The 27,425-nt window shown below is 19.5% G+C and overlaps 1 protein-coding gene across 4 annotated transcripts in view; it reads right to left on the bottom strand.

Annotated features, from left to right (window-relative positions):
- The window catches only part of LOC122717541 (sphingomyelin phosphodiesterase), a 43,111-nt gene that overhangs the window by 537 nt on the left and 15,149 nt on the right, over positions 1–27,425 (bottom strand). The window contains exons 1-10 of one of the 4 annotated variants that reach the window (XM_043941727.1): positions 18,916–19,422; positions 18,226–18,324; positions 13,389–13,597; positions 10,483–10,779; positions 8,581–8,973; positions 7,130–7,302; positions 5,996–6,358; positions 5,546–5,738; positions 4,613–4,797; positions 3,646–3,831 (exon numbers count right to left, since the gene is read on the bottom strand). In XM_043941727.1, the coding sequence (XP_043797662.1) occupies positions 3,646–3,831; positions 4,613–4,797; positions 5,546–5,738; positions 5,996–6,358; positions 7,130–7,302; positions 8,581–8,973; positions 10,483–10,779; positions 13,389–13,597; positions 18,226–18,298 (2,072 nt within the window). In that variant the 5' untranslated portion in view covers positions 18,299–18,324; positions 18,916–19,422. Of the gene's footprint in view, positions 1–1,890; positions 2,115–3,418; positions 3,832–4,612; positions 4,798–5,545; positions 5,739–5,995; positions 6,359–7,129; positions 7,303–8,580; positions 8,974–10,482; positions 10,780–13,388; positions 13,598–18,225; positions 18,325–18,915; positions 19,423–27,425 lie in introns of those variants that run through there. The other 3 variants (XM_043941729.1, XM_043941726.1, XM_043941728.1) reach the window with 3 other exon arrangements.

Here is a 27,425-nt window from a genome sequence, read left to right as displayed (position 1 = left end):
ATATATATATATATATACGTACACAACTTATATATATATATATATATATATATATGTATATTTCTATAAATTGTGTACGTATATATATAGACAAAATATTAATATATTTATCATTATTTTATAGTCTCTAGAATCAATCCTCTAATATTAATTATATATATATAATATAATTGTGTATACATTTTAGGGATACAAATATTAAAAAAGATTTTTAAATACTATATAAATAAAGTCAAAAAAATTTAAAAATTTTAAGAAAATATATTTTATCTTATATACACATTATATATACACATTAATATTATTTATTATATGAATTTCTAATAAAAATTTTGTGATAAAGATAGAAAATTTTTTATCATGATCTTTACATTATATCTAAACTATCTCTTTTATTTAAATATACTGAAATATTTTTTAAGAAAAGAATGTTATAAAAATGTAATAAAAAAAAAAAGTTTTTATAAAATTTTTTATCTATAATAGATATATTATTATATCATATAAAGCTAATTTTTATTTTTTTTAAATAAAATCATATAATTTTTAATGTATTCAATCAATGCAACAAATTGTTGTTAAATTATTTATTATTTATTTATTAAACTCTAACTGAAAAATTACTTATATTTATAAAGTAATATTGATCATTATTTTATATTATAATTTTAAATTTTATTGAATAAAAGATAAGAAGAATATGAAAAGTACTAATAAGTATTTATTTATATTAGATTTATAGTATTTATTTATTTATCTTTGTATATTTCTTGTCATCAAGTTTTATAAAATTCAAGTTTTATAAAATTCAATATCTTTTTAATTTAGCATTTTCCGACATAATATTGTATAATATATATTAATTAATATTGTATATTGTATTTTTTTATACCAAACAATTTTTTAAGGACATTTTTTAAAATTTTTTTATACATTCTTTAGTTCTTAAGATTCACTATATTTAAATATATATAATAAATTGTTAATAAAAAACTATTATATTTTATATAAAAAATATATCAAATTATATACAATTTATAAAAAAAATAATTTAATAAATAAATAAAATTTTAATCGAAAAATTTGTGGTTTTCTTTTTTTTTTTACTAATATAATTTACATGCTGCATTTTTAAAGATAAATAAATTTTAATGAACATTAATTACATGTGAAAATAATGTATTAATTAAATAATGTATTAAAATATTAAAAGAGAAATTAGTTTCAAAGTTATTTGTAATTTATATTAGTGAAAGCTTTCATAATTAATAGATACTAATTTATGAAGCATTCAGCATAATTTAAGCAAACAGTTAAAATCTATATACATGTGTACTACTTACTATAAGCAAATGTAGTTTAATGTTGAAAATTTCAACCACCATGTTAGATGTTCCATCACCATAAAATAGTTTTTTATTTAATTACAAAGTGCTATATATCAATAAACATATCATATAAATATATAATATTTTAAATATTTAAAAATATATTTTATTTATTTATTTAATGTTATAATAAATTTGATTTAAATGCATTAATAAAAATTTGATTTAAAATTTAATTTTTCATTATTATATAAATAAATATAAATATATGAATATATGAAATAAAATTTCATAAATAAAAAAGAAAATCATATAAGTTTGATTTATTTAGATAATTTATAATTTTTAAAATGTAACTGTAAATACTAAATATATTGCGATACAAATAATGAACTTTTCAATAAATATTTAAAAAGAATATCTTATTTTTACATTATAGCAATCATTATATAAAAATAATTCAAATTTTAAAATACCTTTTAAATTTATAATAATTTTTGCTGAAATCATGAAAGCATTAATATACACAAGCATTATAAATTTACTAATATGTAAATAATGTAAAAGTTTTTTGTATTTTATTATAAAATAACATATTTACAATATTTGTGTTATTGATAAAAGGATTTCTTATCAATATTTTTTATCTTCTTAAACTGATATAACATTTATGACATTTATTTATATTTATATCACTTCAAAGTAAAGTAATTCTAAACTAAAAAATATAAACTGCGCGCTGAATTTCTTTTGAAATTTTATGACAAATTTCTTGCAAGGGAAATGCTGAAACATATGAATAACGTATTTAATTTATATACTGATTTAATTTTTTATGCATATTAAATTCATGCATCTAATTTTCAGCAATTCATATTATAGTAAAACAGAATCCATAATAATTTATAGTAAAACAGAAATTAATTTAATTAACCCTTTGAGTATTTAATTCGCACATTACACAGATATCTTGAAATCTTTAAAGAAATAATTTACTTTATAACAAAATGTGATTAAAAATGATACTTAGTTATGAATAAACAAAACTAAATATCTAGTAAGAGATATCTTTTTAATTTGTTCAATTTTATATTTAATAGGTATATTTTATAGAAATTTAATTAATTGTTTCAGAAAATTATTTAAATAAGGAAGTACTATATATTATTATTAATAAATAATAAAAATATATATTATTGTTAAATGTATAGATGAAAGAAAGACAATAGAAAAATAAGATAACAGAAAATTAAAATATATTTTATATTTATTATAATTATTTCATAATATAACAAATGTATTGTTTATAATTATAAAAACAGTTATAAGCAGATTGCAAAAAAATTTTTTATCATATATTTATATTAACAAACACTCAAAGGATTAAATACAAGAAAGTTAAGTACAGATTGATAGTTAAATTAGAAATAATTAAAAGATAACTATTGATATTTGAAATAGTAATAATATTTTCTAATATTAGTATGTGCTAACTATTTCTTGTGAAAGTTCATTCATAATTAGTAATGCAAGTATTTCATATAATCATCATCATCATCTTAGAATATACAAAGTAAAGATATATATTTAGTTATAGCGTGCAGATTAGTAAAATAAATTGTACATATTAAATTTTGTATAATTATAATATAAATTTTCTTGGTCTTGTTATCTATTACTTAATAATTAATAGTTATTACTACTTGTTTATATTTGTACTATTGTATTTGTAATATTTTTAATTTATATATTATATTATTAATTAACAATTAGAATATTAAGTAAATATTTATTTTTAAAAATTTCTATCACAGATTTGTATAACTTTTGTGAAATATTATTTCAATTGCTTACAATTTTACGTTACTAATATATGACATTATTTTTAAATTAATTTTATGAATAAGAAATTTTTTTTCTTTTTTTCAAATTAATTTAACAAAATTAATTAAAATAATTTTTCAAAATATAAACTCTTTTCTTTTTAATATTTAAATTATTAAAACAAATAAAATTTAAAAAAAAATTGAATATTTTGTATTACAACTAGCTTCCACTGAGAACATCTTATTAATTACTAAATTAAAATATTTCTTATTATTAAAAAATTAAAATAATAAAATATATTATAATTTATGCAAATAAACAAAATATTTTCATTATGCTTACAAAACGTATCAATTATTATATACAAAAAAATTAATAATAATAGCTAAGAATAGAAATTGAGAGGCAAAAATATCTGTAGAATTATACGTCAACTCTGTTGGTTTCAACATCACCAGAATAATGCTGAAACCACCAATTATGTACGTACGAAAATGCAAGTCCGTTGTAAATCCAAGCTCGCCAGCCTATTCTCGTTTCATTATCTATTCTAGATTCAAGACTCTGGCATAGCACTTTTCGATCGTGACTTCTTCCACTTCGTAAATCACAAAGTAATCTCTTTCGACACTCATCACTACATGCTGGTCTTACAGGAGAATTCTTATAATAATGTCTAAAACATAACAATATGTAATCATTTCATTTTAAAAATATTTTGAATTAGAATTATTATATTAGATAAATTCAAATTTTAACTTTATAAATTTTATAATATTTTTTAAATTAAAAACTTTTTGATAATAATAATAAATAATTTAATATGATATTTTTTTGTAGAAAATAATGAATTGTATCAATTAGTACAATAAAAATTATAATTTTAAAAAAATAAAAAAATAAAAATAAAAAAACTTAATATTATATAATGTAGTTTCTTATATCAAATTTTTATAAAAAAAATTTTTGTAATTTTTGTAAAATTTTTTTCAATCTTTTTTTAAAAGATATTTTACTATATTAGATGAAAGACATAATAAATATTTATAATATAATATACTTACATATAATAAAATTATAAATACATATTTACAAAATATAATTACATATTTATTATTTTCTATATTTGTTATTTCTATTCATTATTAGTTAAAAATATAGAATTTCACAGAAAATTTTTGAAAGAAGTCAATTTAAAATTCTGTATTATAAAAATTTATAAGAAATAAAAGAAATTGTTATATTAATATTTGTAACATTTTTGAATTATTAATGGAATAGTAACATTAAATTATATTAAAATTTTTATGTCGATAATATACGTAGATAAAAGTTGACAAAATTGATTTTAAAAATCATATAAACTATAATATAAAAAATTTTTCATACATATCATACAATCAAACATACATGTTAAAGTATTTTTTTAACTCTCGAAATAGCTTGATGAAACTTACTTATAATATAAATCGAAAAGTGATGGCTCATTGCTCATTTTATCTATCAAAGAATCCCAATCCTTAGGCAAAAGTGATGACATTTGATATGCTTGTCGAGCACTGTACATTTTGTGCCAAATAGGATAATCATAAAGATTCGCTTCTTTTAAATTCATTACCCAAGTTTCATGATCTACGACCATCTGTAAAAAAATTATATCACAAAGATTATTATATTAATAAGGTAAAACGATAAAAAATATTTTTTTTTTCAGAAAATTTTGTCGATCTCATAATTTCTATAATTTTGAAAAGAAAAAAATATTACGAAAATTCAATTCAATTTTTAGTTTTAAAAGAAATTCAAATTGACTATTATCTACATATAAAATATTAAATTGATCGCATTAAATATGATTTCAAATCGTGTATTTTTGAAAATACAGAATTCTTGAATATCAAAATCATTAGCAAAAACAAAAAATTTTTCATATTCATTTCATTATGTATCTAATGAATGAATTTATATATCAATTAAATACGATACAAAATTCCAAAATAATAAAATATTTTTTTTTATTTTTCTTTTTTTAAATATGCATTACAAATGAATAAAATGCGAAAAATGATCACTTTTAAAAGTTTTTAAGAAGTCTTGTTCTATAAAAATATAAAAAGCTCTGTCCTAAATATTTATAGTATTCATAATTTTATAATTTTTAAATATTTGTAGTATTAATTAATAATTATGTTTCATAACATATCTAATTAATGAAATTTGTTAAAATTTATGAAATATGTTTTAAAATATATTAGATATTAAATTTTATATTAAATGATTTATAACAAAATATTAAATAAATTAATAATTAAATAATTTATTATATTAAATATTAACTTTCATATTTTCAAAATTTTTTGCAAATTATGGAAATAAAAATTTTAATTTACCCTGGTTGTTTTAGGATGATCCCCATCTACGTAATATATTCTGTACCCTGGATTGAGTTCATAATAAGGAGTAACCGATGGTCCGACATAAGCTATGCTCAGAGCTCTGCCAAAATCAGCGATATCGTAAAATAGTTCGAACTCATCGTAATGGGTATGCCCGAAAAATTGTGCCGTGATTGTAGATTCATATCTGTTATTAAAATAATCATTGTATTTATAATTTTTAAATAGAATTCTTAAAAAAAAATTATTATATTAATTGAAATGAAACTTAAATACAGATTTATTTTATTATTTGAATATCATAGTTTAAATATTTGTTTCTTAAATACATAAATATTGATAATCTAATAATTTAATAATATTCTTGAATTACATATGTTGTTTTCAGAAAATGTAAATTATATCGATTGGTTTCTTAATCTTTTAAATATTTCCTATACTAACCTGTTAATGATCTGATAATAATTTCGAGACCACACTTTCAAACAATCTGAATGTCCAGGTGGTATATGGCCGATAATATGAACTTTCTCGCCATTCATTTCAGCTCCTTGTAACTCATAGACCAACCACTGAAGTTCACTCACTGGATCCGTGCTATTTATTAGCAACCACCAGTTCTTGTTATTACAGTAATTCATATTTACAGAAAGGATTCTAAATCCTGGTCGTACTAAAACCGAATAAAAAGCACCACGTCGAACAGTGTGTGAAACGCCTGCTGGTAACCATCGTCTCCAATGTTTATCAAGCGCATCATACAACCAAGATATACTATTTTCTTTAGGAACAAATGATGGTGGAAAGCTAAAACATTTAAAAATTATTTTTTTTTCTTTTCTTTTTTAATTTTAATTTTAATTTTAATTCAGTCATATAGTGTATTCTTTATTTGAAGAATATTATCAAAGATTTTTTTTTCAAGATCAAGACTTTTCAAATCTTGCAAGACTTATTTATTTTTTGCACTGCAGTCTTATCTTATAGCAATTCCGACTTTTGAATTATTTATTTGTATATTCAGTTAATTTTTTTTCGTATATTCAGTTAATAATTATTTTATCGAATATCGATATTTAATCGAAATAACATCGAAATTAATTTTATCGAAACTAATTAGTTTATTCGTTATTTGTGAATTAGAATAATTCGAAATAACTTTCGTTCAATAATTATAATAAAACATACATTGATAACAAAATTTTTATTCTTATATAGTTATTTTATATTTTTATTAATTTTTCGTTTTCTTACATTGTATAAATAAAATAGAATAAAAAGAATAAAATATTACTTTTTTCTTATTTAAGAAAAATTTTAAGCGTTTTATATTAGAGAAAATAAAGAAATCCACTTAAATATGATTTTTCAAAAATCAAAAGGTATGAAAATCATAGATTATTTGACTATTGTAAAAAATAGTTATGACTAAAAGTTAAAAAAAACATTGCTTATTAAATAAATACCATTGCAATTGAATAATGCCAGAAATAAATAAAATCTTAAGAATTTTTTCCTTTTTCAGAAATTAGATCAATTTATGATGAATAAGAAAGATGATTTTAAATTATTATATACCTATTAACAGGAGAACTTTCGTGATTTCCCAGTGCTGGAAATATCGGTATTCCGGGAAACATTTCAATAAGCTGTATTACTGTATCGTGCAAAACTTTCAAATTTTCTTCTCGCGTTTGATTCCACACATCATGAGGTGGTATATCACCGGTCCATAGAATATAATCTATATCCTGTATTGAATTGAAATGTTTACAAAATTAAAATATTTATCTTTTTATATTTTTTAAGAAATAGATTAATTTTTTCACATCCTTTGTTCAGATTAAATTAGAATAGATAAAAATAAATAATTTAAATCGTTATTATCAAATTTTGAAAATAAAAATAAAATTCAAACTTATTAAAATTTTTTATATAGAAAAATTAATTTGATTCATATTTTAATTTTTTTTGTTGATATATTATTTAGATTGAAATTCTTCCATATTTTATATATTTATCTAGTAATTTTAAGAAACTTTAATAATTTCCAATATAAAAAAAATAATTTTAAAAATAATTTAAATAGAAATATTTATTTTGTATAATAATTTGACTCGACGAAATTATCAATTTAAAATTTTGATAATTTTTAAATTATGCATTTTTCATTATTTTTCTCACAAATATTATATTGGATATTTTAATTGAAAGTTCTGCAAAATATATCTAGAAGAATTTTAATTTAAAATTTGCATTTTAAAATTTATATTTAATTTTTTCAATATCATCGAAATCGACATAATTGAACGAATGCATATCATTACTAATTACCGGACACTATGCTATTCTCTACCATTAAAATATGGGTCAATTCCCCTTCGATGAATTTCTATAGAAATACATCATATTATCTTACTATTATTAAATTAGATATACATATATAGTTCATCAGAAAATCGTAGAGTATTTACTCTATCTATTCTCTCGCTCTCACATTTCATCTCTTCTGTCATCAATGCAATATCATTTGTTAGAACAGTTAAACGATAAGTCTCCCAATTAAAGAAATTCTATTTGTTTATAATTGATATTTCAATTGAGAGATCAATACTGTAAAATCATTCTAGTTCTTCACTTATCGTCGATTTTTATTACTTTTCTCAGCCGATAGTGATAATATGCATGATAATAGAAAAGATGAAATAGAATAAGCACATTTTATCTAACCAAGTTCTGATGAATGTATACAATGTCATGTGATAATCAAGCCTCAAGCCAAGCGTTACACGTGACGTGTCTATAGCAGTGAAGATAATAACGTTACATAGAAATTGAATTACGTTTAGTGGTAATGGGATAGCATAGGATCCACATCTAGCAATTCTGCAATTTCGATCGTCGACTTTAATATGCAGCGACAGGAGAAAAGATTGAATTTCTATTAAAAAGAAAAATGAGGGAATAAACATTTTGAATAATCCATTTAAATAATATTAATAATTATTCAATAATTAATCATTGCTTACAGAATGGGTGTCGACGATATGTTTGAGCATATGTTCAACGGTTCTCTTCGGTGTATCGCATTTTCTATAATCACCCCATCGGCCAGCAGCTGCGGCTGGTGTCAGGGGCGATCCATTTGTTAATCTGCAGCATAACGGTTCGTTACAATCCGCATTCGCGCCTTCTTGATAGTAAGGATCGTAGTGAGTATCGGAGATATGAAGGACTTTGAAGGTCGGCGCACCTTCTTGAGGAGGCACTGGTGGTTTCACTGGTGGTTTATTCACCGGCGGGAATGCCACTTCCCACTCGTGTAGAGGATTGTATGTGTCATCGCATGCGTCACCAATAACAAAACTACAGATTTGCGCTGGTCCCATATCAACTTGTTTGAGTACGTAAATTACTTCTCCCTAAACAAATTCATTATTCAATTTCGTGTTGATAATTGATTTTATAAAATTTGATTTTGAATAGAAAATAATGATGAATTATTGAAATATATTTGATTATTGGATACTTTACTTTTTTGCTTGTCATTAATTTTGGTGATTTTGATTATAATGTCATCAGATTTACCATCCTAAATAACTGATACATTGATTATTATATATGAAACTAGTTTTTGTATGGTATTTATCAGTAATGGATCACGTGAATCGTGTATAGTAATGGGTCGATTCGATATAGTTTTTTAATCATAAAGAATCATTACAAACTACAAGCAGGTATAATTTTCTGGTTACTAAAAGAAACCGAATTGTAAATGATATTTATTTGAATGTTTCGAATCTTTATAAATACAGAATGTAAAAAAATATTTTGTTCTGGCGATTATTAATGAATTTTATAACTCTGCAGATTTACAAAAAAAGTTGTCATAAAATTGATCTTGAACATGATTTGATTCAGATCAAATTTTTCTTATTTTTTTTTGTTTGCATTGTATTTTATTTTTCACGAAAATAAAAAAAAAACCATAGATTGAAACTTAATTATTTCGTTTCAAAAAGATGAAATATTGTTTTGTGTAAAAGTCATGAATTTATATATATATATATATAGCAGTTGCATTTTTTTTTTTTTTTGATATGTTATAAACGATCAAATATATATGGAATTAATTGAAAATCATAAGAAACACTAGTATCCATATTATTAGTATTTATAAGTGAATTTTTTAAATGAAATTTATGACAATTCTTTATTATGTCCAGAATAGATTTAAGTTATATTTTGATATGATATGGTCATATTTTCTTTAGTCCGGTCTTTCAAGTAAAAATTGAATAATTTTGATTTATTTGATTTAAACTTTTATTTGATTCGAAACATTAAAATTAAATTAAAATTAAATATTATTCTTCCCTTAGGTATAAAGCATTTGAATTAAATATTACGACAAAAATAAATTATAAATTTTATTTATTTTAAATAATTAAATAAAAAATTTAAAATAAAATTTATTTTAAATTTGATATTTAAACATTATTTATTTATTAACTTCATTTAATCTATCTCAATATATCCTAAACATAATTCAAATGTATTACAAATTTTAGAAGTAAATATAAATTATAAATATATATAATATTTAAAATATTTTTATATGTTTAAAACTAAAATCAAAAGTAGCAATTATATATATATTTATGAGAAGAAAATGTTCAAAATAATTAATCTTGATAATATATTTTAAAGCTATTGAATTTATACTCTTTATTCTAAATAATTAATTTAAATTATATGTGCAATGAGCAAAACATATCGAATTTAAAATGATAATCATAGTAAATCGTATTATATTATCTAAGTATATTTCAGAATATTCAGAATAATTTTAAAGTATTAAACGACACTTTTATTGACATAATAAAATTAAAATATAATAGAAATAATATATAATAAAAGTAAAAACTCACCCCAAAAAGCAATGTAACGCCTTCACAAACTCGAGGACTTTGAATATTTAGCGATACACAAAATTGATAAATACTATTCATAATTTGCTTATCGTCTTTTCCGACCTTTATGTAATGTTGAAGAAGGCCTGCGCCAACTTTGCATGCTGTGCACGACACTTTTGACATCACCGATGTTTCCACTTCCATCATAACTTGTTTTAAGTCTAGTAATTTTAAAGCTTTATCCACAAACCCTGACAAATGTCCGGTTGGTTGCACATTTTCCATTTCCCACAACATTCGAGAATAATTATACTGAAAATTATTCGAGATCAATTATTAATGAAAACTATATAATTAAAAAGAGACAATATATATATCTTCTTGTAAAAAAAAAATCGTTATAATTAGAAATTAATTTTTTTAGAATTAAGAAATTTATCAAATCGAAAATTTCAATTTTCTACAAATTTATTTCATTTATTAAATTTAGAAATTATTTGAATTTCAAGAATTTCGAATTATAAAAATAAAATAAAATATTACAACATTCGAAAATTGGAAATCTTTTAAATTTCGAAAAGTTCATGTATATATAAATTTCGAAAATTTTCATGTATGTTCGAATATTTTATACATTTCTAATTTTAAAAAATTGTACAAAATATAAAATAAGATTCCATATTACTTCTTCTTTTTTTGAAAAATATTCGCTCGAAATATTAAAAGATAAAAATATATCTCTATAGAAAATATTTTTTTTTCTTTATTTTATAATGAATTTTTCATTAAATTAAAGAATTATATCGATTATATATGAAAGTTAATGACATTGGATTATCCTGTATATAAATACATATACATACAGCAAAGATACAGTATATTGGGTGTTTCATGCAATTGGATCCAATCATAGCTTTCAAATCATAATATAGCTTTAATATTTTAAAAGATAAAAGAAAACTTATTTAGATAAATTTAATATTGAATGATAAATGATTTAATATTCATATATATACGGAAATAAAAGCGTTCTAATGTTTTCAAAATCAGTTTTATTTTTAAAATCGATTATTTTCGAAGATCTTTTTAAATTGATTTTTTTCAATATTTTGATTTACGTATTTTAATATTAATTTCTTATGCTTTTTATTACTACATTCTTGAAAAAAAATGTTTGGCAAGCACAACAATATATAAAATTTATTTAGTAAAAATATTTTATATAAAATACTACGATATAAATATAAAAGACATGGAGATGTTCAGTCTGAAATCAGTCTGAATATGAAAAAAAAAAACTAAAATAAAAAAACAAAATCTTAATCAAACAATGTAATTAATAAGTAATTAATAATTTCAATACCGATATAAAATATATGAGATTGAAATGATCTATGGGATAGAAATGTCACAAAATATTAGACAAATAGATAGAAAATATTTAAAAAAATAATAATTATTATTAGAAGATATTTTAATTTTTCAAAATTTCAGAATTTCATTTAATTTCTATTTTATGTAATTTTTTATTTTTTTTTTTGTATTTTTAAGAAATTGAATTTATATATTTTTGAAATTTTAAAAATTAAACAGATTTTTTGTTGTTCTATATCGTGTGAACTCATATATATATATATATATATATATATATATATATAGAATATATATATATATAATATAATATAATATATATATAATAAATTTTATTTTTCAAAAGTTCTCATAGTGATTGTAATTTGCTTTGATTGATTAAAAGATTGTTGTTAGTTAAAAATAATTTGTGTGATTGATTGATAGTGTCTGATTGCTTTCTACCATGTTTTAAAAGTGTAGTATAATTGATAAAATTATTACATTAACTTTTAAAAAATATGAATATCAAATTCATTAAAAATACTGTAATTTTTAAAATATAAAATATTATAATATAAATATAAAATCTATAAGAATGTTCAATCAATGTATGATATGAAATAAATTTAAAGAAAAAGATTTTTAACTTTTTTATATTACGAAGAAAATATAGTGAATTAAATGAAACTAAGTATTTTAAATGAATTTTAAATATTACTGTATTTGGCTAAACATTTCTCAAAATAATAATAATAATAAATATCAATAAATATCATATAAATACATATATAAATTAAAATATAATATTAAAAAAATCAATTTAAAATATCTTTAAAAAATAATCAATTTCTGACGGAAATGTATATTTTTATAAATAAATATATTTATTTGTATAAAAACACACAGTATAAAAAAATAAAAGTAACTTTAAAAATACCAAGCTTCTTCCATTTCAGTTATAGACGAATATAGCAAATCATCTATCATTAAATATTATTTTTTTTATATTTACCTAGAGATATTTTCTTATATAATTTTTTTTTTAAATTAAAATTATTTTAAAAAAAAATTAAAATCTATTGAACTATTAATTTTAAGATCTTTCAACAATAAAAACTTAAAATAAAAAATTCATCATATGGAAGCATTGATAATTTTATTTTACTTGACAATTATTAGGGAGAAAAGATTTTGTTCAGTTACATGAAGCACCCTATACATTTACATCCTTGTTGATCAACTTAGTGAAAGTATTTTGGCACTGAAAGTGAGAGTCAACATCGTCTCGTCGAACATATAACAAAGAAAAATAACAGAGAAATACGGAAGAAAGACGAGATAAAGAAATTGTATTTGTGAAAATTATAATTTATCTATATTTATAAATGTATGAAATATATATACATATATATTACATAAAAATAACATATAAAGAAAAATTGAGGGGAAAAAAGGAAGAACATTCATTCTATACTTCTACTACTTCTTACCCGAAGAGAGTAATTTTCACATTAATCTGACATAAGATGGACAATATAATGTGAAAGTAAAAAAAAAAATTTTCTTACTCGTTGTAATTGATCAGGACTGGTACCATTAACGATGAAAGTTTCTGCGGTCGGTGGTAATTCTCTGACTGAGTCAGTAAATGGTAAAATGGTGACTTCCAATTGTTTTGCCACATTCGTTCTGGAAGCGAGCCATTCGTCTGCAAGTCGCGTCCAGTTGCTCATAGGCATTTCTTCTTCGCCTTTTGATTTGTCTCTGATAGGACTTCCTGTAAAAGCAGAGCAATAAACGCTTTTCTCTTAGAAAACATAGTAATCAATTTTTTGCGGAATGGTCGTAAATATACAAGAACGTTATATATATTTATGTAATGTTAAATACACTAACGTTTATAGGGTGTTGAATTCGATCGAATCTTACTTTATTAGTTTCACATTAATCGCAAAGAGTTTCTTCTCAATTTAAAAAAAAATTTTCGTTGACCGAAGAAATATATATATTTATATATATTTTCATAGAAATTTCATAGACAAAAGATTTTATTAAAAGAAGAGATATCAAGATATTAAATTTAACTCTAGTTAAAGAGAAATCATACAATTTTTATTCTTTAAAATATTTCTTATTTATATATAGTTATATATATAGTTATATATATATATATATATATAGTTTCGTAACATTGTTCCATCTCTCGGATAATTTCGAATCACTTGACAAAATAAATAAAAAAAACTGTTTGAAAGTGTGTATCTATTAAATGATATCGAAACAATCTAAATAAATAATAAAAATCAAATAAAAACAAATTAAAAAAATAATTTACATATAAAAAAAAATTTTTTGGTTCAACAAATAATATTTTTTATTTTATTTGCAACGTGTATTTGAAAAATTACAATGTTTTTTCATCAATAGATTATTTTTTCCTCTTAAATTCATCATTTTTATAATAATAGCGATTTGCATTGATAGTTTGAAAAATTAAATAAATAACAAAATACTATTCCATAAAATTAATTAATAATAATAAATCTCAAATAGAATGTTATAAATGTACGAATCAGAATTAAAAATGATTTAATAAAAAAAAAAAAAAACCGAATTAAGTTCTATATCTGATATATCATTAAATATATAATATATATTATATGTATATATAATTATTTAAAAATAAATATCAAGTATTATGATTTATTATTAATATTTTGTGATGATGAAATTGATGAAACAAAATAATTTGATTTTCCTTAAGATAAATTTAAAAAAAATTTTAAAATTATTCATTATAGAACTGTTATAAATGTATATTATTTTATTTATAACTTATAAATATAATATAAATAAAACTATAATTAAAATATACTATACAACTATACAACTATACTATACAACTATACTATACAACTATAAATAAAATAACTTATAAATATGTTTTTAAATTTCTACATATTTTTTGCAGTACTATTATCTCGAATTATTTATTATTATTATTATTATTATTATTCTCTATTTAACCATAATTTTTCTATTCGCAACAATTAATATTGTAATGTTGAAAATGAAAAAAGAAAAAAATAGAACAAAAAAAAGAAAGAAAGAAAGAATATATTTCATCGTAGATATGCCAATGAACTCTTCGATAAGAGTAATTAGCAAACCTCTAATTATTCCTACATAATGCAATATATACATAATGCAACATATAAAAAAAAAAGATTTCTCGAAAAGAAACTTGAAAAAAATTACGACACAAAAAATTTTATATATAGAACTTTTTTTGAAAAAGCATTCATATATTATTAAAAACGAAAATAATATTTTAGTTGTTTCAATATAGACACTCTACATGATGAAAAATTTTATTTGATATTCATTTTCTCATTGAGAAAGATTCATTTTTAAAATATATTTCTATAAATATTTTAGAAAGTTGTTATGATTATCTTATTTATTGTAATAATATTTAACAGATAATTTTTACATTATGGATTTTTTATATTAGAATTTTTACTTTAAATTGTGTGCAGAAACAATAAATTAATCAGAAGAATTATGCAGCAATATATTTTTTTTTTCATTTTTTAAGTATGTAAATCTTTTGCTTTTAAATATTTTTTATTATTTAATAATTATTTATTAATTTATTCTTTTATTTTTTATTTATTATATATTTTAGTTTTAATTTACAATGAAATGTTGTCAATATTAATCAAAATTATACAACGAAATCTTAGATAAATAACAATTTTTTTAACTATAATTTCTTTGAAAAAATTGAAACGAGAATTTATAATTAATTAATGAATTTTTTATTTAAATTATAGAACAATTGTCAATTGAATAATACAAATAACAGAAAATACTAATTCTGATTTCATATTATATAGTAAGAAGATAAACTTTTTACATATATAGATGTACACATCTGTTTAGACAATCGTTTGTTTCTTCAATTACAATTTATGTACACGTTATTTAACATCTGAAGAATAAATTTCATTTTTTATGAAAAGTATTTAAGAAAACATTATTATATTTAAGAAAAACATTTATTTAATAATTTATTATATATTATATAATTTATTATATAATATATGAATTTAAAATTCAAATGATAAAATGTTTTAGATTTTATTTTTCTTGTACTAACGTAAAAAATTTATTTTATTTTTTATCGCTCATAAAATTGTTCTCATATAAAATTAACTCATATAAAATAATAATTAATCTAATTAAATTGTCAACTTCAAAATAAAATTTGATTTATATTGCTATTGTATTGTAATTGTAATAATTCTATATATAAAATATTATAATATATATAATAACAATATGATATATGTAATAATAAAAATAATATATTCTGAAAATATAATACAAATTAATAATAATATAATAAAAATATAATAAAAAATAATATAACATTTTTTATTAAAAAAGAAATTATTTTTATTTAATTTTAAAAAAAAAATTAATGAAGGGCAAGAAAAAAATTCTATAATAACAATTTGTATTAAAAAATAAGTCATATATTTATTAATCACTCATTACTTAACTTATCTTTAATAATTGATTAATTATCTCAAATTTAATCACTTTAATTGATCAATAACATATAAAAATTATATCGAATGTGTGCTTGTTTCAAATTGATTAAGTATACATAAATAATATGTCGCTTGATTCTGACTATAAAATTTTAATTCTATCCATAAAGATATATGAAATCTGTTTATATTTTTACAAATTCTTTTTTTTTTATTCCTCATTTAGATAAATAATATGTTTTATAAATAAATTAAAATAATTGATTAACATAAATTATTAAAATAAAAAATGGAGTAATTTGAAGCAATCTATAATTTTCTCTTCTTATATAAAATCTTTAAATACTTAAAGAATTTTAGCAAAAAATAAAAATAATAACATGATATAAAATTAAGAATATATTTAAACTATGTAAACTATAATTATTATTTATAAAAAAAGAAAAACATTTCATGAATGAGATTATATTGTGAGATATTATCTCGTTTATAATTGTATAAATAACGATTAGATCAATAAAATAATTTTGGAAATTATTTTCATATAAATATTTTATTTTACGATAAAATATTATAGAAAAAATATTTTATCATTAAATAAAAATTATTGTTTTAAATATAAAATATTTTATTGAAAGTTTTAATAAATTCATAATTTTAATTCTTATAAATAAATTCAGAAAGTATGTCAATGTTATACATATGATGTTGTATATATAATATTATATATAATATTTTATTATACAATCTATTTTATGGCCTAAATCAACCTAAATTATATAATTTCTCCGATACAATAAAAATATTTAACATATTTAAAAAATAGCATAATTCGTAATCATAAATCGAAATCACCGAACCGAACTTAAATTTCAAATACTTTCTCCAAAATGAGGTTATGATATTACAAACGTTTCGCTCCATTTTCAATTTCATGAGTAATAAACTATCATGTAATTTCCCTAAAGATATATTATAATGAAACCTATTTAATATAAATGGATAATGTTTTTGTTAGATTCTAACTTTTTATTCTATATTTTCGCAACTTTCACATAAAAATTATTATATGTATATTAATGCAATAGAAAAATTAAAAAGATTATATGAAATATATTTTTAAAAGTTGTGAAGTTTGTTGAAAAATAAAAAAAAAAGCATACAAAATATAGATGAAAAATTGAAAAATTCAAGATAATTTTGATATTATGAATTTGATATACTGATTTTCTGGAATTTTTGTATTAATTCTCTTCAAAAAATCTTAAAAATTAATTCTCTTCTTCATTCAAAAAATGTATCATTATCGTTAATCAATTATTTCGTTTTTTATCATGAATAGATGAAAATTTGTTTGTTCTTATCGAAACAAACGATTACTTCATTTTATTATCAATTAGATATGCTCTATAAACTATCTATGAATTTTAACAATACTATTATTTTTTTGTTAAAAAAAAAAACATAACTATATAAACATCATAATTGATGAGATTATTTATTTGTAACACAATTATTGAATATAATGAATAAATATGAATTTAATTAAAATTAAATGGTCATTAAATAATTAAATAATTAAAAAAAGATACTATACTAAAAGAAACTACTACTATACTAAAAAAAGATATTAAATAATTAAAAAAAGATAATTATGATCTTGTTTTCCTATCTCTATTGGCAATAAATAAATAAATAAATAAATATATATATATATATATATAATTACAATACAAATTTTTAATATTAATTAAAAATAAAAATAGATAATAATAAGATTAAAGATTAGAAATTATTAATAATGAGAAATAATAAATTAAAATAAAAAATAATACAATTTACATACCAATGGAGATTTCCAAAGTGCCAAGGAAAAACAATATAAAGATGCTCGTTTTGATCCATTTTTGATTTGGCATGCTATATTAAACTCTGGTATTGTCAACTGAAACGAAAAAAACATAGGTATATGAGATAAATATTTAATCTTAATTCAATTTATTGTTACAAGTATTTAAATTTATAAATATTATAATATTAGAATATATATATAAAATATTAATATATTCGTGAAACATTTTTTTTTTTAAATATTTTTCTAGAGGGTAAAAAAGATTCGAAGACGAGAAAATTGCTGAACATTATTATGTATTACTTATAGTATTTATTAATATTTATAATCACTGTAATAGTGATATAGATAATAATAGAAAATGTTTTTGTAGATTTATGAAATCAATCGATGTCCCAGAAAAAGAGATATGATAATTTCTTAATTATATATCTAATATAATTTTTCATTTTATCAAATTTTTATTTATAATATTATTATAAGCTAGTAACTTTGATTGTCTAATTTTCTAATTAATTTAAAACTAATTAAAATTAAAGACTAAAAATTAAGTTAATTAAGAATAAAGTAAGAAAAAAACATTTAATGTTTAATGATTATATAAAATATGTACTGATTTTTAACTTTAATTATTATAACATAAACGACAGGAAGTACATAAGTAATTTAAATTTTGGACGGTATCTGCGATTACTGTTATGATTAAGTATGTCACCATGAACACGTATTCAAAATATGACTTTCGAAATAATAGTGTCAAAATTTAATAAATCATTAAGAATTGTCACGTATTTTTATATATAAGTAATAATATTTATCATATAATATCTGTAATAATTTATGATATTATACAAGATCCTCTCTTCATTTTCGATAACCTTAAAATATGTTTTCAAGCTCAACATTCTTTTTTTCTATACCATTATATTGGTATATAATATATCATGATCTTATATCATGATGTCAAGATACTCAGAAAAAACTATTTCTGTAACTCTATAATGAATTCTGTCTATAATTATAGCAACATATGTCTTATATTGATTACCAATTACTTCATATCAAACTTAACCTCATTTTTTATTTATAGTATTTATAAATCGATCGATCAATCGATGGAGGATCTTTCAAATAGAAGTTTCATATATATAATGATACATATTTGATTTAAACTAGTATTATCTAATCTAATCATAATTTTATACAAACTAGAATACTAAATGTATACTATCTTCTCTATCATTAAAACTATTCAATTCTTCTAAGTGGAGAATACGAAAATACATTAACCCCCCACTATACTGCTATATTAGGCAAAGATACACATCACATGACCAGTCTTCTGCCAAAGCCAAACGTCGCATCATGTCACGTGATGTATTGTTATTTCTGTCTAATCTAGCAATAACAATCACGTATAAGGAGATAATCACGTCACGTATTTTATTCCTGCAAAAGGAATAGTGTAGTTCAGTTTCTAGTAGAAGAGAGAGTAATAATATTATCAAGTATCAAATGAATTTTTGATGATAACATACATAGAGAAAAGTTGTTCAAAATTATACTTTACAATTATATATCAAGATCATAAAATTGGTAAACAAGAATTTTTTATAAATAATTATTTATTAAACATAATTTTATATAATAAAAATATAGATATAGTACATAGAAAAATAATATAATTTATTATAATAAGATATAAATGACAATTTATTTTTGTAATTATATAAATATTATAAAAATATAAATTTATTATATTTCAATCATGGAATGGATGGATCGTTAAATTCACTTTCGTTTATACATATACAACATTCTATATCTATAAATTATATTATCTGAAAGTTTCCTTCTTTCTTTTACCAAAAGTTTTTGCAAATTACAATTTTTTCAACTATATTTATCATTCACATTATTACTTCTTATATATCGCATTACAATGATATTTGTTATAATATTCTTATTATAATATATCGTAATTTCAAAAAATGATAAAAAAAAAGTATGATTAAAGGAATGCAAGTGTTATGCACTTCGTGAAAAAAATCAATACATATATATATAATAATATTAATATTAATATTATATATATATTATATTAATATATATCATAAAAGCAATAATAAAAAGAATAATATTAAGTTTACTAAATATTATACTCAATATATCCACGTAAATAAAAATTTTCATTTAGTCAAGATTTGATACTCGCACAAAAACTTCAAAATAGAAAAGTATCTTTACTTTCTCAAATAAAATTTCTTGATGAATTTCTTTTTTATTTGAAGTTCTTAAACATGAAAAAAGATTAAAGATTAAGATTAGATATAGATTAAATTCAAAGCCAAAACTTATTTATTCATTTTTCTTTTTTTTTTTTTTAATTAAATACTAAGATCAATCTTCATAAGTTATCAGTGATTCAATTTATAGAACACATTATAACATACACATATCTAAGTTTTGCAATTTCCTCCTTCTCAAAATTTTTAATCCAGCATTTCGACATATTATATATTATTTTAGTGCATTAATCTAAAACAATATTCAATAGAAATTGACTGCAATGCATTAATTTTCGAAAAAATAAACTCAAGTTCCACGTAACTATTCTTTTCTCTAATATTAATAAATTGAAACGAAATAAATGAAATAATAAAAATCATTTTTTTCTTTTAGTTTTATTCATTGTTATTTTTATTCATTTTATTCATTGTCTTATTCAATGAAAATACAATGAAAATATTAATACCGATTAATTTACGTTTCACAATCGATCAACCTGTTAATAGCAGCTCGTGCGTCGTAGTCCGTGAAATTGCGATGGATGTTCTTTCGATCGTAACGCGACTACCGGTTGCAGTGGGTCAGTGAGATCTGTTTTGGCGAAAGTTCGATGCGCGATCGTATCCAACCGATGCGCCATTTCCGTGTATATCTTTCCTTTCACGTGATTCTCACTACATTAGCAATTAATCGAGGCAAAATATTGACGGATGAAAAATATTGGGCTATTATTATTGGTGTGGAAAGCATGGAAACGATGATCGATCATCGTTTATCATTGTTTCTCGAATAATGAGCGGCAAATTAATTTGATTTAAATGAAAAATTAACTTTTCAATCAAATTGATTTGGGGAAAAGAGAAAGAGAAAAGGAGAGAGTTCCGCATTTGTTTCATAAAATAGATTCGAATGTTTCATTTACATTCACGATTAACATTGATGATTAACATTTTTTTTTTCTTAAGTTTCTAATTTTTTAAAGATCATATAGAACATATTTTTGCTTTCAAAAATATCTAAAAAAATATTTATAATAGATATTTTATGATTCATAAAAATGAGTTTTACATAAATTGATTTTAAATTTGCACATCGTTATTGTATATATATTCTTTAAAAAATTATATTTTAATATGAACATATTCTATAATTACATATTTTTAGATTATATGTAATATATATATAAACATAGATTTATATATTATATATAATAAACATAAATTTCTCTAATTTCAAAATTTTTTATCGAAATACTGAAATTAATTTGAATAATAATTAAATACAATTCTAATTATTTTTATAGAAAAATAATTTATTTTGATTCAATTTATTTATGTTTTCTGTTCAATGTTTATTCCATTATAAATAATAAAATTAAAGTGACATGTAAATATTTCTTATATATGAACATATAATTTCTTAATTTTTTAACTTAAATAATAATAACTATTTATGTTTAAAAATTTTTATAAGATAATTTTATATAAAGATTAAAATTAATGAAAAATAAAAAGAAAAGATTAAATTTTTCGAAAATTATGCATATTTTAATACTAAAATTTAAATACTAAAATAATAAATTTAATAATAATAAATTTATAATTAATAATTTATAATTCATAATTTAATAATAATAAATTTAATAATAATAAATTTAATAATAATAAATTTAATAATAATAAATTTAATAATAAATTTATAATTAATAATAAATTTAATAAAAATACACTATTAATTTTGGTTGTAACTTTTAATTAATTAAAATACTATAATTAATTAAAATTTCAAGAATATTAATTTTGAAAATGTACACATCCATGTTTAATTCTCCATAATAAATAATGAATTAAATTACCTTAATATGATACTTATATACACATTTATACATATAAATAGTAGAACATCAACTGATCTTTTTTGCAATAAAATAGTCAACCTAGATATCAATGAAATGATTAACTGATCAAAATATTTTTTTATTCAGATAATTCAAACATAAAAAAAAAATATTATCTATAATTCTAAATCTTTTTTTTAAACAGGATATTATTCATAATTATTAATGAATTTAATAATTATACATACACGAGTCAGAATTCTTTCTAAAAAATTTTTTTGACTGTAATTAAAAAAGAAAAATTTTAAAAATTATAAAATATAAAAATAAAAAAAAAATAATCTATGATTATATAATCTAAAATTTGCTTAACGAAAAAAAAAATTTAATTTTATAAATAAAAATAATTTTTTTAAAATTTTTTTATTTTTTCTTATATATTCTAATATTTATAAATAGAAATATACAAACATGTATTTATGTATCTTTTTCTGTTCCGTTATTTGTTCGTAAAAAAGAATAATTATAGCCAATTATCTGCTACACATATATGATTATTAACTATAAACCATTGACACAAAAAAAAAAATTATCAATGTCAATTAATTCACTGATATCAAAATCAAGAACATACTTGGTATAATTTTTTAAAATTTTTTCGATAACAAAATTTTATTTGAAAACAATACTTTTAATTAACTTTTTCATGAAAAATTGAACTTTATTCAACAATACCACACCTTATATAGAAATGTGTATGAGGTAAATCATTGAAAGTATGACCTTGAAATATTTTTCGCTTCATTTCTATATCAAAAGAACGTTTTTCACAAGTTCCAAGTAAGATTCAATTTTTTTTCTCTTTTCTGGTTGTTTGAAAATTGAATGATCTATATTTCAAGAAATGTACTGCAATCTATTTTGTTGTTTATATTAAATATAATTTAAAAATTAAATATAACAATATTTAATTTTAAAATTTTTATAAAAAATAAAATTTGTATAAAAATTATTCACATACTATTCTTTTTAAATTATTATCTTGACAATTTTAATATTTATTTTAGCATTTTATCATATTCTACATATATAGATAATAACGTATTTGAAATACATTAAATGTCATAAACTAAATTATTAATGTATTTATCATTTTTAATTATTTTTATTTAAATATTTTGATAATTGTATTGTCTATTATTTTGCGCAAAAAAAATATAAAGTAAAATATACAAATAGTTGCAAACAATATTATATATATCTTATAATTATATATAATTATATATATAATAGTCAATAAATATGCTTTCCTATAAAATTTATATATTTATATAATTTATTTAAATATTGGGAAAAAAAGAAATTTATATTATATTAATTAATATTTACTTTACTTATATAAATATATAAAAATATTAATACATCCTGTTTTAATTTATAATCAAAATTGTTTTCGATTCAATTTTAATTTAATTTTTTCAAAAATTTAACAATATACAATAAAAATGTTACAAATTGATATAAAATAAAATAAATGAAAATTAATATATATAATTTTTTTCACATCTTATTATAAAATATAAATAAATATTAAATAATATATTATATCGATTTAAATTTATTCCTCATTGTATATTTAAAAAATATAGAATTATAATTAAATTAAAAGTAATTTTATGAAATTAAATTAATTTATTATCAACATGTATAACTCACAGCATAATTTTTCGTGAAACTCTTACACTTTCGATAACAATGAACAGGAAAGAGGTTAAGCGAACTCAGGCGCGTGCAAAAAAAAAGGAATGAGTAAACGCATTCCATTCGATTTTCCAGCAAACCATCCACTCGCCACCAGACTTGATGGATAATTTTATGTCCCATTTATCCATCTTAAGTCGATTATTCGATTGAGTTCTGTCGATAAAAAATAACGGTGAACCAGAAACCACTTCGAATTTCCTAGCACGAAAGAATTCCAAAGAATTCCTTTTCGTTGATGAATCAAATGGCAGGAGGAGAACGAGTAAAACAGCCAAGTGGAATAAGCGGTTAACCGTTATTCGACCCACCAAGGGACCTTGGCTGCTGAAAGAAGCTACACTTCGGCCATGCTCTGTATTTCACTCATTCAAAACGAAATCGTCGCGGAGGGATCTCTCAAACTTTCAACTTCCGCGCACACTTCCTACTTTCGGCCACGAGACTCGTATATTCTTTCGTTTCACAATTCGTGAAACAATTCGTGAAACAATTTTACGGATGGATCTAAAGTAGAATTGAGATCGATATCGTTATCGATGAATATCGATAATTCGATATATCGATAATGTCGATAAATCGATGAATGAAAGTAAATTCTAATTTTTTCGAAATTATTATTGAAGATGTTGATAATGATTAATTATAAATTAACGATTTTATCGAATTTTCGATATATTCGAAATCATTAAGATATCAATCGATTAACAAATAGAATTAAATATTAAGATTTTAATTTACCTTTTCAATAAAGCATACGTACTTTTATTGCAACTTATTATAGATAATATTTTTATCTATCTTGATAATAACTTTGAATATATATCTTTGGGAATTCTGATTACTTCGTTAACGATATATCTTAATATTATCAATATATTAAAAATTACCAATAAGATATCGATAATATATTAATAATCGATAATTACAATTCTAACCAAAAAATTACGAAGAATTTAGAATTAGAACTTCTGTAACAAGAGAGGAACAAATTTATATTTGACAATTTTTGAATTATAATTTTAATATATGTAAAAAAAAAAAAAAAAAAAATAGGAAGAATTCTGTATAATTCAAAGCAAAATTTGTACAAACCAGGTAAGAAATGAACAATTTATTGTAAATTGTAATTGTAAATATTTAATTATTGTTATTTTCTGGGATTTATAGAAAAATGTTGACATATTTATTCATTTTAATGAATAATACAACAAATTATGTGTTTCACTATCTATTATTAATGTAAAGGTAATATAAAGAAAAATTTTTTGAATCATGTAAGTTGGACCAATTTCAAAAAATTAAAAAATTCGCCAAAATTGTATTTATATCGTTCATTGTTAATATAAAATAACTATCTATTAATTATTAATTATTTTTATTAATTTTTTATGTAAATTCAAATTTGAAAAATTAATCAAAAACTATTAATTTAATAATTGTTATTTATTTTGAAAATAATATATTTTTTACGTGTTTTCTTTTTAGTGTTAAAATAAAAGAACAATTTTATAAGAATTCTTTTAATTTGATAAAAATTTGATAAAATTGATAAAAAAATGGATTTCTTCACAATTCCGTCTATACATTATTTTTATTATATTTTATTAATATTCATTATATTTTAAATTTAGTTATGATTGCAAAGAAATTAAAAAAATTTTTTTTTAATGATCTTTTAAAACAAAATTTAATTCCAAATAATATACAACTTTGATAAAGGAAAAATCGACAGTAGCAAATTATAAAATATTTTCACTATAAAATATTCAATTATATATATGATTAAAACAATGATAATTGTCATAAAAAGATTATATTTCCATAAAAATAACGAGTTTTGTTAATTATCTGCTAATTTATTTTAAAGTTCATATTTATGAATTTTCAATTTTTAACTTATTAAAATTAAATATCATGTATAAAATATTAAAGTATAAATAAGAAATAAAAGAAATCATTCATTGATTTTATATTTATGCATTTACAAATTATTAAATTATTTAATTATTATATGATAAATGCGATTTTTATATATATATTTTAATACTATTTACAGAAATATATTATATTATATACTGTAAAAAAATTCAGATCATCGTATTTTTATTAATTCTACTTACAATAATCTACTTACTACTATTTAAAAAAAAAAAAAATATTAAAAAAAAATAAATTCAATATGATAAAATCTTTATTATTAATCGACTAATAAAAATATTCAATAATCTAATCTGAATAAGGAAGAGAATTATACATACATGTATTTATATATTCTTTTCTTCTTTCACTTTCTATAATTATTATTCATCATCGATAACAATAATATACCAACAATTCTTGATCTTTTGTTTAATTAATAATTTTCGTGAATCAAATTTAATCCAAGATTTGAATCAAAATTTAAATTTGTAATTGTATATAAAAAATATATAAATATTTATAAAATGTTCATCAATAACTTTTAAAAAAAGATTTATTACGAATAAATAAAGCAAGAAATATCAAATGATTTTTTCATTTTTGCTTTTCTCACTCATGCGAATAGGTTAAGAATTATATCATATATCTTTGGATTATTATTAGCATTTGTAGACTGCATTCTATTAATACTGTTCGCATTACTAATCATATCCAAATTTTATTAAAACAAAAGTGTTTTCTTATTAGTGAAAACGAAAAAAAATTAAAACGCTAAATAAGATACTAAATTAGTTGATTAATATGAAATAAGTAAATCTGTAATATAAAAGAAAAAACAAAAAATTAGAAAGCATATTAAAATTTAAAAGTTCATTCAGTAATAAAATTCGAAAAAGTATGTTTGCTGATAATAGTACAAATAATAAATAATTACCAGAACAGCAATCATATTTTAATTCAGATAATGAAGATTCTATTATTTTAATATGTAATTATTTACAATATATATAATACTATAATACTATAATACTATAATAATACTATTTTAATTCTATTATAATTATTTTAACACGTACTATTACACTATTTGAATTCTATTACATTATAATACAGACTATATTACAGTATATTCTATTACACTATTTTAATAAATAAATATGGAATGATAATTATTCGAATATCAATGCAAGTTACTATACTTAATATCATCGTTAATCGTTTCTATTGAAATCAATGTTTTTAAATTGACATTCAAATAATGGAAAATATTATACAGAAATAACATTTACAAATTATTTTCTACATTTTATCGCGTTACAAAAATTTTAAAAATGTTATAGATTGATTTCTAATAGAGTGAGCTTGGATTCAATTTTTATTTAAA

The sequence above is a fragment of the Apis laboriosa genome, unplaced genomic scaffold, assembly GCF_014066325.1.
Source record: "Apis laboriosa isolate Shangri-la unplaced genomic scaffold, ASM1406632v1 scaffold53_cov140, whole genome shotgun sequence".
In the NCBI taxonomy this organism is placed as follows: domain Eukaryota; kingdom Metazoa; phylum Arthropoda; class Insecta; order Hymenoptera; family Apidae; genus Apis; species Apis laboriosa.
This window is presented reverse-complemented; position numbering and strand designations above follow the sequence as displayed.